The following is a 14,938-nucleotide window of genomic DNA, read 5'->3' as shown; positions in this document are numbered from 1 at the left end:
AAGAGCAAGAGAGAGAGGAAGAGAGGAGGAGAAAGCTCTCAGGGCAGGAAGGTGGGGAGAAGGAAGAAGGTGGGAAGAAAACCAAGCGAGGGGAGGCCAAAGCCAAGGCACAAAAGGGGCAGGGAGCCGGCAGAGAGCCTGTGCGCGGGGGAGGGCGGCCGGGAAGCCAGGAGCCGTCACATGCCAACATGTCCTTAATTGTAATTACACGGGAACACTTAGTTTGTAGAGGCAGCAGAAATGAAAACGCGCCTTGCCCATTAATCTAATGGCTGTTCAGTCAATCATTCTTCAAAGGGGGCTCCGCTGTGGCTTGTGTGGGGGTGGGGGTGGGGGTCGGGGGGTGGAGCCTGCGGGCGCCGGTGGGAGGGCAGGGTTTTAAACTAAGATGCCCTCAGGGAGAGCCCGAGGGGCAGCTCGGGGGAGAGCAGTTGCCACGTTGGTCTTGGGGGGTGAGCTCCGGAGCGTTGCAGCCAGCCACCAGCCCAGAGGCCGGCCCTGGCCAGCGGGAAGTCCGATCTGCGCGGGCTGGGAAGGGTGGGGATACAATGTAGCCAGGGGAGAGATGATTCTTTAACTCTCTCCAGGGGGTGGGGGAAGGCTTCCTGGAGCCGATGCCAACTGCTGAGATGAGGCAGGGGAAGAAGGAAGGGAGAAGGGCTTTCCAAGCAGAGGGAACAGCTTGTGCAAAGGCTGGGAAGCAAATATGCAGACAGCGCTGAGTGCTGCACAAGCCACACCACGCGGGACCTTTTAAGGCACGCTGAGAAGACCTCGTTGTTCTGAGGGTGATGGGGTCCAGCTCAGATTCCCTAAAAAAAAAAAAAAAAAAGATATCCCTCCCAATGGAGGCCAATGTGGGGCTCAGTCATAAGATCTTTGACTTGCTCAAAAAGAGGGAGCTTCCCAGTCCCAAAGGTATGTAAGGTAGGGCTGAGAACCACCCTGAGGGACTTGGTGGGGACTTTGGGGTCATGTGGAGACCGGAATTGCAGAGTTAGGGTTCTCAGCCAAGAAGGTGGGAGGACCCTGGAGATCGGGGAGCAGTGTGTTACTCATCTCGCTTGGGGGGCACACCTGGACTCACAGAGAAGGGGGGGGGGTGAATGAGTCAAAGATGCCTGGGCGGGAGACTTGAGTCAGTGCCCAGTGTACACCTCTCCCCCCCACACACACTCAGCCGGGGGTGACTCACTCATTCATTTGGTCCTGAGTGTGGAGCCCTAGGGGAAGTGGAGAGGAGACGGCCACCCAGTTATCCAGCTGCTACTCAGGGCTCCTCACTGAGCAGCTACTGTGGGTCCAGTCATGTGCCAGAACCAAAATTCGGCCTCCCTGCAACCCAGCATTTGTGGAATGAAATCTCATGACTCCAAAATATACCTTTATCGCATTCACTTGTCAGCGCCTCCGTGGCTCCAGCCCTGATCGGCCCCGCATCACTCACGGGGACCAGCACAGTCTCCTCCACCCTGGTATCCTGGTTCCCGACCTAGCACCAGCGCCCCCCCTCCACAGTCTGTCCTCCCCGCAGCAGCCACCAGAGGGCGCCAGTGAACACCTGGGTCAGGTCCCGCCCTCTTCTGCCCACAAACCCCCAGAGCTCTCACTTCTGGTAAGTAAAAGCCCAAGTCCTGCCCCCCCCCCACCCCACCTCCATCCCAACCAAGGCCCTGGGTGACCTGCGTCAGTCTCCTCCCTGTCCTCCCCTTCTCTCTCTCTCCCCTTGGCTCACTCTGCTCCAGCCATACAGGCCTCTCTGCTGTTCTGGCAACAAGCCAGGCGCTGTCCTGCCTCAGGGCCTTTACACATGCTGGTCCCTCTGCCTGGAATGCTAATCCTCCAGATCTTCTCATAGCTTCTTTTTATTCAGTCCGAGCATCACCTCTTCGGTGAGCCCTTCTTGGTCACTGGGCTGGAGTAGCACCCCACTCTCTCCATCTTCTTCCTTGCTTTCATTTTCCTCCGAGCGCTACAGTCCTCCCAAGCGGATCCTTACCTGTTTACCTTTGTTTTCCTCACTGAAGGTCTAGAGAGCTGAGCGGAGGCCTGCCTGGGTTTCCCCGTGTCCACAGTACTCTGCACAGGGCCCAGTATACAGTAAGTAGTCAATATGTGCTTGTTGACTGAACGAATCTTTACAGCACCTCCCTGTCAAAGGGGGACCTTTATCAACCCCATTTCACGCAGTGGGGACCTGAGGCTCTGAGAGCGAGGCAGGGGACCTGCCGCCTGCGGGTGCTCCGAGGCTGTCTGTGGCTGGAGGGTGCCCCCCGAACTCTGTGGGACGAGTGAATGGTGGTGTCTCAGACAGATGTGCAAACTGAGGTTCTGTTTGACCCAGGGGCGGGGCTGCCGTCCACGTTGCCATGCAGACAATGTGTGTGTTGTGTACGGGGGAGGGGGCTCCTAACCTGGGCGGGGGGGGTCTAATTTAGTGGAAAGGATCCTCCCCTTCCCCGTCCTGCTTTCTCGCTAAAATCGGCCTCAGGAAGACCGGGGAGGGCGACCCCAAGGGAAGGGCAACGCGCTTTTCATAACGACACACTCACAGCCCGGCAGATCCTGCAAATTCCTCACCCACGCGCTCCCGCCCATCCCCCTCCCTCTCCTCTCCTCGGCCCCCTAGGTCCCTCCCAGAAAGCCCCAGCAACCTCCTGCAGGTCCCCGAGAGCAGAGCCCGGAGCCCACCCCCCCGGGAGCCCGCAGCCAATGGCCGTTCCGCCTGATGAGGTAATGCGCCTCAGCCGCGTTCCCATTGGCTGGCCTGGAGGCGGGTCTCTCCTCGCCCCCTGGAAGGCGGTGCCCGTGTGCGGCGCGGGAAGGGGGTCCCCTACAGCCTCTGGCACCGCCCCGAGGTGGCACCTAGGCACCTGCACCCTCTCCTGACCGTGGGACCCTTACCTGCCCTTGCCCTTCTCAAGGCTCGTGCTAGACCTAGAGACCCCTGCGCTGCCCCTCGGGCCCGCAGGGGCGCCCCAGCAATCCGGTCTGGGCCGGAAGGAGGGAAGGAGGGAAGAGTCCCGCCCCACCGCACCCCCCAGCAACCAAAACACCCCCGAGTTTTGATCGACTTTTCTGGATAATTGCACATTCATTGAGTGTCCACTGTCTACGAGCCCGGGGCCCGCGGGTACGAAATCGCGCCCAGGCCCGGGTCCCCCGGGGCTCCCCGTGCTGGCAGCTGGGCCGCGCCGTGTGCGGGTCTGAGGCTGCCAAGGGGTTGGCAGGGCCGGTGGAGACTGAGGAGGGGGAGGCAGGAGGGGCTTTCCCCTTAATTATCACTTTCACTTGTTTGTTTACTGGGAGCTCCGGACGCGCTGGGGGGGGGGCTGTGCCTTTTTATTCACTGCTGTATTCATTCAACAAACATTTGACACCTCTGCCCCCAACACACACACACACACACACACACACACACACACACACACCCACTCGTTCTTTTACCCACTTAGTTCATTCTCCCTTATCCCCCCTCCTCCCCAGCCCTTATACCAGGCCTTTTTTTTTTTTTTTTTAAATTTTAGGCGTTGTCGAGATTAGATAAAGTCTCATCTGCCTTTTTTCCTTGCTTTATTGAGGCTTAGCGTCCACATCGCAGATGCACACAACTGAAGTGCACAGCTTTACCTTGAACACCCAAGATCCTGGGGGGCCAGCGCCCCAGAGGGGCCAGTGGGGAGTGGAACTGATCAGTACAAATGCAAGGTGGGATCCTGTCTTGATACGGAATTCTGATATTTTGTTCACCCCGGAATTTTTTTGTGTGTCAATTTCGATTTTTTTTTTTTTAAAGATTTTATTTATTTATTTGTCAGAGAGAGAGGAGCGAGAGCCAGCATAGGCAGACAGAGTGGCAGGCAGAGGCAGAGGGAGAAGCAGGCTCCCTGCAGAGCAAGGAGCCCGATGTGGGACTCGATCCCAGGACGCTGGGATCATGACCTGAGCCGAAGGCAGTTGCTTAACCAACTGAGCCACCCAGGCGTCCCACGATTTTTAAAAATATCACCGTTAAATATTACTTACCTTGATTGCTGATTTTTTTGGGTGCTTCCTTGAAGTTTGTCACCGAGATCTGTGCCTCCCTCCAGCTTACCTTAGTTGGGACTCTGTATTGAACATTCCACCACCCAGAAGGCTTGGGGTGGAGATGGGGGTTCCCAGGGAAAAATCCCCCCACCCCACACCCAGGTAAACCGCCCCCCACCCAGGTAACTCTCAGACTCCATCATCACAGATTACCGTGCCTATTTTAAAAATGGATGTAAATAGAATCACACAGGACACAGTCTTGGGAAGCCGACTTCTTTTGCTCCGGGTTTGTGACACGTCCGTGTCTCCCGTTCCCTGTCGTTGCTGTCCTGCTGTGCGCGGACAGACCAGGGCTCATGGGCGTTTGGGTTGTTTCTTGTGTTTGGCTCTTCCACATCAAGCTGCTAGGAACATTGTCACACTCGTCTTCGTCTGGACATATGCTTTCGTTTCTCTTGGGCAAACACTCAGGAGGAGGATGGCTGGGTCATATGGTAGGTGTGTGTGTTTAACTTTTTCAGAAACTGCCAAACCGTCTTTGCGAGTGGCTGTACCATTTTGCCTTTCCCGCCGCGGGCAGCGGAGGCGAGCACCTGCAAGCCGGGCTTCGGGGCGTTCCTATTTCTGAGCCTTGACTGAGGTGTGACCCATACGGTTTCCTTTGTTCCATTTATTGTGACTTTTCCCGTCATATTGGCGCTGTGTTTGACCAGGAGGGGAGATTGGGCAGCCCAGGCCCTGTTGGGAGTACGACACAGTATATCTGTTGAGTGACTCTTGCCAGTGTCTTAAAATTTAGGATATTCGGAATTCCAAAACATAGCTGGCCCCAAGAGCTTCAGAGAAGCTCTATTAGTGTTTAGTCTTAAATAATATATATTTGAGCCCCTGCACATCACTCACTCTCTGACACCACAGTGACCAAAGCAGCCCCCGCCCAGAGGACTCAGGCTGGAGCATCAGGGAGGCTTCCTGGAGGAGGTGTTACCTGAGAAAAGATCTGAAGATTAAGAAAGGGGGGAGAGAAGGAAGAGCTTCTGCCCAGGCCCAGAGGTGCTTCAAGGGCTTGAAATCTGTCCTTTGGGGATGCAGAGTGTCCTGGGGAAGGCAAGAATGCCGAGGCCCATGATTGCTTTCCTGACGTTCAGGCGAAGCTTCCTGAACCTTCTTCGGACCCCCGGGAGCAGGGGCTTGAGCCTCTCCAGCCTGGACATTGGCAGGCACATCGATGTTCTCCCATGGGGTCTCCTTGGGGCCCAGCTGGACAGCTGTCGGGACCTCATTATGTTCTAACAGGTGTGGACAGCGTTTGCCCCCATGCTTGATGCCAGGGAGACACCCCGCTAAGGGGAGGCTGGGGGGCTGCAGCTGGGGGGCCTTACTATCCAAGCATGCTCCCCTGGCTTTGACAATGGGCCTGTCTGAGGCTGAAGACTGCTCTTTTTTGAAAAAGACTTCACTCTGGAAATCCAGCAACTTTATGGATCAACTTTCCATTTCTTCTGCTTCCTGGGTGTAGCTCCTTTCTTTCCCTTTCTTCTACCCTCCCCCTATATAGATCATCAACCCTGTTGCCTCTGCCTGCAGAATCAATCCCAAATCTACCCACTTACCCCCTCATCAGTCTCCACCTGGTCCTGCCTCAGGACCTTTGCACTGACTGTCCCTTCTCCTTGAGTGTTCTTCCCCCAGCTCTAATAACTTCGTTTATTTCCTTCCCTTTAAAAAAATGTATGCCAAGGTTGGAAGCATTGAGAAAGCAGTGACAGTGTTTATCTTGGTCACCATTAGGTCCCCAGATCCTAACACAGTGCCTGGCACACACAGCAGGAGCTCAGTAATAATTCCTTCCACGATGGAGGGTATTAATTCATGGCAACTCGGGAAACAGCCTGGTTGTATCCCCAAGTCCTGGATGGGAGAGTGTAGCCATGGACACAGATAGAGATATTAGGGGGAAAAGGCTCCAAATTTTGGTTGCCTCCCTCTGCCTTTAATTATTTTGTCGACAAGGCTCACAATTCAGCAAGTCAAGGTGGCATTTGAGAGGGACGGTTCCCTTTAGCGTAGCTGACAGCTAATTTGTGGGAAGTTTAATTACAGGCGGCGTTAATTAACTGACAGAATGCTGGGCGAGGAAGGCAGCCATCTGTTCCTAAAAACGTCCTCCCCTCCCGGGCCTGGCTGGGAGGCTGGGAGGGGTGGGCAAAGAAGAGGGCAGGGCATGGAGAAGAGGTGGGGCCAGAGGAAGAGGAAGGAGGACCCAGGGATGAATCAGAGCCTCTCAGCCCTCTTCCAGATGCCATCGGGGTGAGAACTTGGCACTCCATCTCCTTGCAGCCTGCATCAGTTCTGCAGTGGCCTCCAGTAGCCGCTGAGAGTGACAATAAGTTCCTTGGAACCCGCTCTTTATTGGTTGTATCATGAGGAGCAGAGCGTGTGGAGTAGAGGAGGTGAAGAGCACCTCCTCTACGCAATGTGAGCGTCCTCAGCTCTCATTGGAGTGGATTGGCACCCACCAAATGAGGTTGGGAGTTGGGAGAAGGAGCTGGGACAGAGCAGAGGTGCTGTGTGCCCTGAGAATCCTGGGGGAGGAGGGGGTCTCTCTGCCTCTCATTCTACCATTCACTCCTTCTATTCTACCGTTGTCCAGGATGATGATGCCAACGGCCTCCAAAGGTGGGCTTCTAGAGTTCAGCACCCAGCTTTGTCCCTTCTAAGCTGTTTTCCCTGGGGGCAAGCCACTTAAACCTCTCTGGGCCTCAGTTTCCTTATCTGAAAAATGGGATTGTTCAAAATAGGACCTACTTCCATCTGTCTTCTAGAATAGCGGAGACCACGCACTCTTGGAAGGCAGAAGAGAGTGTGGTTACAAACTTGAGGTGTCATTACTTGTTATAACCAAAAATGCGCATGTGTGTTGAGGCAGGAGTCATGTCCAATTAGGTTAAGAGCCTTTGTGGCTTTTAGGACTCTGGCTCCTGGTACATGCTGTTCCCTCCCCCTTGAGCACCCTTCCATCTCTTGCCAAACTGCTTCTGTTCTGTCCTTCATGTCTTGAGGTAGATGCCCCCTGTTCGAGAAGCCTTCCCCGACCCTGCAGGCTGAGGCCCTCCCAGCACCTGTACCTCCCCCCAACCCATCACGGTCCCTCCCCCACACGGGGGGAGGAGTAGGCGCCCTATGCAGGTGGGGCCTGGGTCCGTCTCCACGGCTGTGTCTAGGCTCCCCAGTGAAGGCCTAGGTGAGAAGGGGGCCTATGCATATTGTTGAAGGGACAGCTGGAGCTGTGACCCACGCTGGGGAGGTAGAGGCCAGCAGAAGGCAGAAATCAAAGTGAAAAAAAAAAAAAAATCAAAGTGAGAGCCAGTTAAAAACGGTGCGGGAGCGAGCGGCCGGGTGTGTGGCCCCAGGCAAACCACACCTTCTTTCACAGACTCAATTTCTTCTTCCGGAAAATGGGGGTATCGGACAGGAGCCTGGCTCGAGAGGCAAGGGGTTCGTGCGGAAGGAAGGTGGCCTGGAGCCTGGCACAGCGTGTGTGCTCAGGAGTCCTGCTGGGAGCCCTGACTCCACCCCACCCCCACCCCTGAGCCTCAGTTTCCCCATCTGGCCAACTCCCCCTTAGACAACCCAGATGGATGCTGTCTGGACGGGTGGGAGGAGGCCTCTGCTGGTGCTTACGTGGGGCGGCAGCCAAGCAGGGCCGAGGAGGCTGGCACCGGCCGGCCTCACTAAGCTGGCAGTCCTTGGCAGCGCGCAGGCTCCCCGAAGGCGGCTGGAGAAGCGCCCGGGCCCAGGCGTTGGGGGACCGAGGAGGCTAGGATGAAACTGAGGCCCCTTCTTGGAGGGGGCAGGCTCTGATTGCGGGGCAAGGACCTTATGTACACTTATTAAGTACCCACTGGATGCCAGACCAGATCTTTGCTTGTGCTGCTTTAGGTGACAGGGTCACTCTTCCTTTTCACAGGGCTGATTCCCATTCTTTCTGCTCTTGTCGAGAAGACAACACCTCCAGGAAGCCTCCCACATTCTCTGGGTTGGGTCAAGGCACCCCCCTTTGGGCTAACACAGGGCCAGGGCTTCCCCCGCACAGCTTTGATAACCCAGTATTCTAGCTGGGCTGTGGGCAGGTCGCTTAGTCAGTTTACAAATACCGACAGAACACTTAGTGTCAGGCACTGTGCTTACCATCGTCCATGTTTAGGGAGCCCTGTGGAGCCCATTGCTACTGCTGTGCCCATTGTATAGATGGGAAAACTGAGGCTCAGGAAGGGTTACTGGTGGAAGCCAGGAGTCCTGGAGCACGGCAGGGCCTCAGTGAGAGCTGGTTTCTATCCCCAGGGACGGTGAGCTCACTCCTTCCCCTAGCAGCCTGGTTGTGAGAAAAGTCATCTGTCCCTTGACCTGGGATGTGCCTAATTTCTCTGTTCTGCCTGTGATCTTGAAGGAGGCTCAAGATGGAGGTGAGAAGATTCCTTTCCTTTCCTTTCTCTCCTTTAACAAACATGTGAGCCATGTTCCACAGTGTATCCAAGTGGGAGGCAGTGCTGGCCAACCTTCATATCTCTTCTCCCCTATTCCCTAAGAATAGAAACCTCTGGTTTTCAGCTGGACTGTTGGCCATTCAGAATAAAGACTACATTTCCCAGTGTCCCTTTAGGCAAGTGTGACCACATGACTTGGTTCTGGTCAATGGGGTGTGAGCAGAACTGGTTTATGGGATTTCTGGGAGTGACCTTAAAAGCAAGTGGGGAGCCCTTCCTCACTCCTACTCATTGACTGGGAGGCAGATGTGATAGCTGGAGCTCAAGCAACTGCATTGTCCCATGAGGGGGTGACCTACTTGCTAAGGATTTGGAGCAATAATATAGAAGGATTCCAGGCCCTGGACGCGGTAGAGCCTCCATGCCATCTCTGCACTGACTATTCATATTCACGAGCCCCAGGGGCTTAATCTGCTCTGGTTGGGTCCTGGATCCCATCACCAACCCCAATCTTGACTGCTACATCTATCCCTCCCCGTCCATCTCTCCATTCTCACCCCCTTTCATGCCTGCTGGACAGAGAGGCTTATCCTTCCCTTGCCAGTGCCATGGGCCATTCCCAGTGACTAAAACAGGGTGCCCCGGAAAGTGCAGCCTCTGTTTGTGGCATTACACAGAGCTGGGAACAAGGGCCCTCAGAAGCTGGGTATGAGGTCCTCATCACGGAGCTGCAGCCCCTCGGGGATCATGCATGTGCAAGGACCTTAGCCCACCCCTACACACACACATGCACACATGTGCACACACACGCACATACACACACATCAGAGCCATGACCAAGGGCCTGTCCTTTGACATCATCAATCCAAGAAGGGAGACCCTTTTCCTTCAACCACCTTGAAGTTTCCGAGCTTTGTCTTGGTCATGAAGACAGCAAAGCACAATGAAAAACACTTCCATATGCATAACACAGGAAATCTCTGACTGCACACACATACTCACTAGCAGACCTCCCAAGACCAGACTGCAGGGTCCAAACTCCACCATCACGCACCTGCTCTGTGACCCCGAGAGAGTGACTTGGCCTCTCTGGGCCACAGTTGCCTCATCTGAAAAACTGAGACCTAGAAGTGCTGCTGAGAAGGATTTTGTCTGAGCTTCTTAAAACCCCTCCAGTGGTTTTACTCAGCATCGCAGAAGAAAAATCAAATTCCTTCCCCAGATTTACAATGTCCTGTGCCAACTGCCCCATCCCCTTCCTGCCCTCACCTCCTCCCTGTCCCACCTCCCTCCCTCACTCTGCTCCAACCACAAAGCCTTCCTTGGTACGGCTTCTCAAACATGCCAGGCCTGGTTCTGCCCCAGGACCTTTGCATGTGCTGTTCCCTCAGCCTGGACTACACTTCCTGCACACTCACCTCCTTTTCGCCATTCCAGTGTCAGCAGTGTCAGATCCAGTGTTCCCTCCCAGGCCTTCCTCATCATGCCTGCCACCCGCCCAAGCAAGTGACCCTCATTCAATGCCCAGAAGACCCTTGAAATGGCCCAACCCTTCTGAAGAAGCACCTTATTTACTCGCCTTAAAACTAAGCCACATCTGAGCTGGTCTCTGAATCCCGCTGCAAACTCACAGGAGGCACAGGGGACTGAGGAACGTGTTAAACGGCACCAGGGGGACAAGCTGGGCAATGCCCAGGTGGGAGATGTCACCACAGAGGAAGTGACCTAGTGGCTTCAACGATCGCAACGATCGCGAGGCAAAAGTGAGAGAGGCAAAGGTAAGAGGCAAAAGAGACGGGAGGCTGTCAATGAAGATTTAGGAGACCACCACCGACTCTAGACTTGACCTAGGTCCTGACCCAGACAACCTAAAAAAACGCGCTTCACAAGGGTTCGCATTTCCGTGTGTCCGCTGGATGGAGATCTGATGCTCTCAGGGAATCGTCATTTTTAACACAATACTGACGTTGGTGGGTTTTGTTTTTTTTTAAAGAGTCTTATCTTAGGGGGTGCCTGGGTGGCTCAGTCAGTTAAGACTTGACTCTAGATCTCATCTCTAGATCTTGGATCTTGGGTTGTGTCTTGAGTATAAGCCCCATGTTAAAAAAAAAAAAAAAAAAAAGTCTTATCTTGGAGCAGGGGCTGTGCCCCTTGGCACTGCTAACCCCAGGACCAGGTCATGGAAGGCTGTCTTGCGTGCTGGGGTGGGGGGGAAGTGTTGAACAACACCCAGGTCCCCACCCCCTTGACACCAGGAACCTCCCCTCCCCCACCAGGCATGACAACCACAGATGTCCCCAGATATCACCCAGAGTCCCCTGGGGGCAGAACCCCCAACCCAGGTGAGGGCTGCTGCTTTAGAAACACCAGATGTTTACAGATGAAAACCATCTGGGGTTTGCATCAGAATGACAAGGGACAGAGGAGCCTGAAGGATGTTGACTTGAGAGTCGCCCTAGAGAGAGTTGTCTGTCTTGTCTGTCGAATCTGAGTAATGGGAGCATGTGGGGGGGTCATTATCCTATTCTCTGTACTTGGGTATGTGTGACTTTTTTTTTTTAAAGAATTTATTTGACAGAGAGATCACAAGTGGGCAGAGAGAGAGAGAAAGGGAAGCAGAGAGCCCGATACGGGACTCAATCCCAGGACCCCGAGATCATGACCTGAGCCGAAGGCAGTGGCTTAACCCCCTGAGCCACCCAGGCGCCCTGTGTGACTTTTATCACTATAAAAAGCGGCAGTGATGGGGAAATTCAGATCAAAGCTAGAGATGAGTACATGGTCACGGACGTACCCACGTCGCTTTCTCAGTGGGGACAGGGGAGTTTGCTGTGATGTGCAGGAGGTGAGCATTATGGGAAGCTGGGCGACGGGCACACAGGAATTCTCTGGAGTTAGTACCTTGGCCACTTTTCTGTACATCTAAGATCAGTCCAAAGGAAAAATTTATTTAAAAAAAAAAAAAAAGTTGAAATGCAAAAGGACCAAGCCAAGCTGGGACCCCACATGCCCAGGATTGGAAAGGAGGTGCAGGGCATCCCAAGGCCACCAGTGGTGTGACAGACGACATAGCGTCCCTGGAGACACCCTCCTGCCCACCTCTCCCGGGGGGTCTCCTGGTTTACCCGCAGATGCTGGGAGTTGCCACATGGGTGGCCCTGGGCGGCCAGAAGCCCGCGGCCCCACAGCAGTCAGGGCGAGACTCCGCTTTCAAACCCACTTTATTCTCTCTAGACTAGAAGCACTCGGCATTTCCATCCTCCCTGACCCCCATCCATCGCCACAACCTCCCGGGGCGGGGGAGCCATAGTGCCTCATAGCCGTTCTGGAGGCCTCTGGGAGGGTGCGGTGGCCTCGGCCACCCCCACAGACGTGGCACTGGAGTGGCCCTGGGAGCCGGCGTGGGCCAGCAGTCCAGCCTCCGCGAGCGCAGCCGGGCCTGGATGGCCCAGATGGGGGGTCGGTGGCCCGGCAGCGAGGGGTCCTCGTCGCCCAGGCTGTCCACGGTGGAGTCGGAGCCGTCTTCCGTGCCGGCCACCGACTTGCTTGCACACGGGGCAGGAGCGCCGGGCGGCCTGGGAGAACCAGGGGTCAATGCACTTGCAGTGGTAAGTGTGGGAGCAGGGCAGGATCTTGAGCTGGTCGCCCTCCTCGTACTCGTCCAGGCAGATGGCACACAGGTCGTTCCGCCGCGTGAAGGTGCGCACCTGGGCCTTCTGGCCGGCCCGCGGCTTGACCTCCTGCCCGCGGCTCCACCGGGCCCAGAGCCAGCCCCACAGCGGGCGGAGGACCAGGAAGACAGAGGCGAGCAGGGCCAGGGCGCGGCCCAGCACCCAGGAGACGGCCAGCACTGGGTGGCAGTCCAGGTCGGGGCACGGCGGGTAGTCGGGCAGCAGGACGACGTGGGCCCCCTTGTCACAGCGCACAATGACCCGCAGGTCCTGCGAGGCGGCCTCACCCACGAACACCGAGGGGATGGCGATCTGACGCCGCAGGTCCTCATAGACGTGGGACATGCGCACCAGCTCGTCCGAGCGCACGTTGTGCACGATGGCCGCCTCGAAGCCCGCGCGCTGGGCGTGCAGCACCTTGAGGTCGAAGGTACAGTCGTAGCGGCGGATCAGCACGATGGCGCCCAGCGAGCCGTTGCCCGAGCCGCGGGCCCTCGATGGGGTGGCAGGCGTTGGCCGGCTTGGCCTCCATCAGGTAGCCCCGCACGCCCTCAGGGGCCAGGGGCACCCCGAACAGGGCCGGCAGGTCGGCGAAGTCCACGGTGCTGGCGTTGCCATCCAACACGGCCCGCACCACCGCCTCCGAGGGCACCAGCAGCACCAGCAGGGTCAGCCAGGCGGTGACTGCCCGCGGGGCCCGGGCTGGCTCCAGCTGCCCCATAGCCACGCCCCCCCTCCTCCTCCTCTTCCCCCGGATGCGGCGTGGACTAGGTCCCGCTGGGGACAGCAGACCGGAGGCCTTCGGGCATCTCCAGGGCCTCCCGGGGGGCCCGTGGCCGAGATGGGAAGTGAGGTGAGCTCGAATCGGGGGGGTGGTTCAGGGGCAGGGAAGTGGGACAGCTGGGGCCAGGACGTCCCTAGGCAGAAACTGCTCCTGGGGCAGCCCCATATGCATCGTGTCTCTGAAGGGGGGTCTCAGGAGCTGCCCACCTGCCCAGGCAGTCTTGCCAGGAGATGACACTGAGAGCAGGAAACCCTGGGGTTCTAGATGCCTCTGGCCTCTGTGACATCGTCCAGTTCCATCTTGTCCCCAAGGGCCCACCGTTGCCTAGGGCTGTGGCCAAGGCAGAATCCCTGGATCGCTGACACCCAGGGAGACCTGAGCAGCCTCTGAGGAAACTTGTGGAATGCTCAGAGCAGCCCGTTCCTCGACCTCATAAGGCTCAGGGTGCCCCAAAGTAGGCTGATGGCCCCTGGTGGCACCGATCTAGGACTTATATTGCTACTGGAAAGCCTTATCTCCCCAAGACTCTCAGAGATCCACCGAGGGAGATGTCAATGTTACCCCCTTTTGAGATACCCAGGAGGACCCAGACTTGTTCAGGGCACCCTTCCCCCAGGAGGTCGGTTCTTAAAATCCAAATCCCAAACCTCCCCCCTCTCTCCCGCTCTAGTCACTCTGCTCTAGCCGCACAGACATCCTTGCCCTTCTTACAACACATCGGGCCACACCAGGCGTGGTCCTGTCCCCAGGCTTTGGCACCCACTGTGGTCTCTGCCTGAAATGCCCTTTCTCCCGAGGCCAGTGTTTTCTCAGGACTTCGGTCTGAGCTCACACGTCCTCGGAGTGTAACTAGATTTGATCTGGGGGGGAGAGAAGTGCCCGGTCCGGGTGGCACCGGCAGGCGTGGGTGGTCCCTGTCCTCTGTCCTCACCGCCTGGTAGGCCTCCGGTCCTGCACACGCTTTCTTCTCCCACCTCAGTGCCTCCTCCCCAGCCTGTCCCCAGCTGTCCTCCTACCGTTGGCGTCAGCCTCACGTCCTCACCACTTCTCACCCCCCAAACCTCCCACCCTGAGGCTGCCCCCCGCTGGGCTAGGCAGCCTACTCACCTCTTGATTGCCTGGACTACCACTCACAAGCTGTGTGACACCAGGTAAATCACTCGACCTCTCTGGGCTCCAGACTCCGGATCTGTAAAATGGGCACAATGATGAGGAACCGGTCTTCTAAGATGGGTGGGGAGAGATGTGAATGAGACAACACAGGATTGGTGCTCAGCGGGGAGTCTGACCTCCTCCCTCTCACGGACCAGACCCCGCGGACCAGACCCCACCTCCGCTTTGAAATCTTTCTGGTCAGGGATTTTTTTTTTTTTTAAGATTTTATTTATTTTATTTGACAGAGAGAGATCACAAGTAGGCAGAGAGGCAGGCAGAGACAGAGGGGGAAGCAGGCTGCGGGGCTCGATCCCAGGACCCTGAGATCATGACCCGAGCCAAAGGCAGCGGCTTAATCCACTGAGCCACCCAGGTGCCCCCTGGTCAGGGATTTTTCTAAAATCCCCGACCTCTGTCCTGCGCATTGCCCTCCAGATGCAGGCCACACTCTCCTGAGTGGCCTGCGAGCCCCCCACGTCCCCATGATGGTCAAGACCCTGCTCGTTTCTGAAGGACGAGGCTTCTCAGTGCTGCGAATGCATCACGAGTCCTTGACCTCCAGACCTTTCAAAGGCGGCCTCCAGTGCCAGGAACAAGCATGCTGTCTCCTCAGTGGCACTTGGCCAGGCTGACCACCTGCTCCTTGGGTTTTCTGGGAGGCCCGATGCCTCCCAGGGCAGCCCGCAGCCCGCAGCAGAGAAGAGACAGAGACCCACGGGGAGAGGGCCGGGTGATACCGAGGCAGGCGTCGGAGGGACGCCTCCCGGAGCGGGAGCGCCTGGGGCGGGGGGCAGGAGGAGGGGGGAGGG

General features: G+C 56.7%; 1 protein-coding gene across 1 annotated transcript; it reads right to left on the bottom strand.

Moving 5' to 3' along the window:
* Positions 1 to 11,435: 11,435 nt before the first annotated feature.
* Positions 11,436 to 13,275, bottom strand: ZNRF4 (zinc and ring finger 4). Its single transcript, XM_045088910.1, is given in 5 exon segments — positions 11,436 to 11,934; positions 11,937 to 12,060; positions 12,062 to 12,673; positions 12,675 to 13,096; positions 13,128 to 13,275. Coding segments are annotated over 5 exon segments (1,392 nt in total). The 5' UTR covers positions 13,261 to 13,275; the 3' UTR covers positions 11,436 to 11,833.
* Positions 13,276 to 14,938: the final 1,663 nt, after the last annotated feature.

Source organism: Mustela putorius, unplaced genomic scaffold, assembly GCF_011764305.1.
Source record: "Mustela putorius furo isolate JIRA1106 unplaced genomic scaffold, ASM1176430v1.1 tig00000095_pilon_pilon_pilon, whole genome shotgun sequence".
NCBI classification, from domain to species: Eukaryota; Metazoa; Chordata; class Mammalia; order Carnivora; family Mustelidae; genus Mustela; species Mustela putorius.
This window is presented reverse-complemented; position numbering and strand designations above follow the sequence as displayed.